We start from the raw sequence: 1030 nt of genomic DNA on the forward strand, positions 1-1030 counted from the left end.
CTGTACTGTAAACATTATCTACTGCAGTGTTAAATTGTTGCTGGGTTGGCAAAAAAAGGGGCAGAAGACAGAAATGACAATAAAAAAGCAAAATAAAATAAAACAAACACAGTTGCGTGTCTTCCCAGAACCTCTTTAACAAAAAAGAAAAAAATCTGAGACACCATCACCATATTTACGATTTCTTTAGCATGAAGTACACATAAACTAAAAGGTGGAATGAGCTAGAACAACAAAAAAACAGAGTCAGGTATAAGACTAATCGTTAGGCTGCAGCTTACCTTTTCCCATTTGCTGTCGATGCTCTCGGGTGTGATGGTGGTGTAGGGGTTCCCACCGCTCAGCTTGATGCCGTTGCTCTGGGCGATCTTCTGCACCTCGGCCTGGATGGACTGGATGGCCTCCCGCTCCTTGTTGGCCTCCGGCAGGGTGGACTTGAACTGCTCGTGGGCTGTGATGAGACCCTGCGAGAGGAAACAAACACGTCTGGTTTTACCGCCACCAAAAGGCAAAGATCACAGATGTGGTTTATACCTCTGTGTTTACTACTGTGTGCCTCATTTTTAATTCAGATATCTTTAGTAAATCCTCATATCTGCGTTTGATATGTTGCACATACCTGGTTCACACTGCACAGTTTCTGCTTACCTGGATCTCCTCGATGTTGTGAACGATGAACATGTCCTGCAGGTCCTCCATCGCTCCCTCCATCCAGTTGTTGAAGGGCGCCGCTCTCTTTGCGTACTCCAGGTAAAGCTCGTCTATTGACTCCAGCTGCTTCTCTGTCCTCTGTCGGCAAGAAAACAGCCAGAAGAGGAGTTTAACAAAATAAACTTCATGAAATTAATGAGAAGAATTTAAATATGTGGATATAAATACCTGATACAGCTGTTCAAGTACAGAGTACTTTATCAGCCCTTACAGGACTGGGTATCATTTTACAATTTTCTACAATTTATACACATACATGTTATGTTACATAAAGAAATATAAAGATATTTATTTCTTTTCTATATTTGACAAAAACAAA

The 1030-nt window shown here is 41.6% G+C and overlaps 1 protein-coding gene across 1 annotated transcript; it reads right to left on the minus strand.

The window, feature by feature from the left end:
- Positions 1–281: 281 nt before the first annotated feature.
- On the minus strand, positions 282–833 carry LOC121964692 (alpha-actinin-4-like; the record flags this gene model as incomplete). Its single annotated transcript, XM_042514891.1, has 2 exons — positions 282–464; positions 649–833. Coding segments are annotated over 2 exons (368 nt in total), but the record flags the coding sequence as incomplete, so codon positions are not given.
- Positions 834–1030: the final 197 nt, after the last annotated feature.

Source organism: Plectropomus leopardus, unplaced genomic scaffold, assembly GCF_008729295.1.
Source record: "Plectropomus leopardus isolate mb unplaced genomic scaffold, YSFRI_Pleo_2.0 unplaced_scaffold16737, whole genome shotgun sequence".
NCBI lineage: Eukaryota > Metazoa > Chordata > Actinopteri > Perciformes > Serranidae > Plectropomus > Plectropomus leopardus.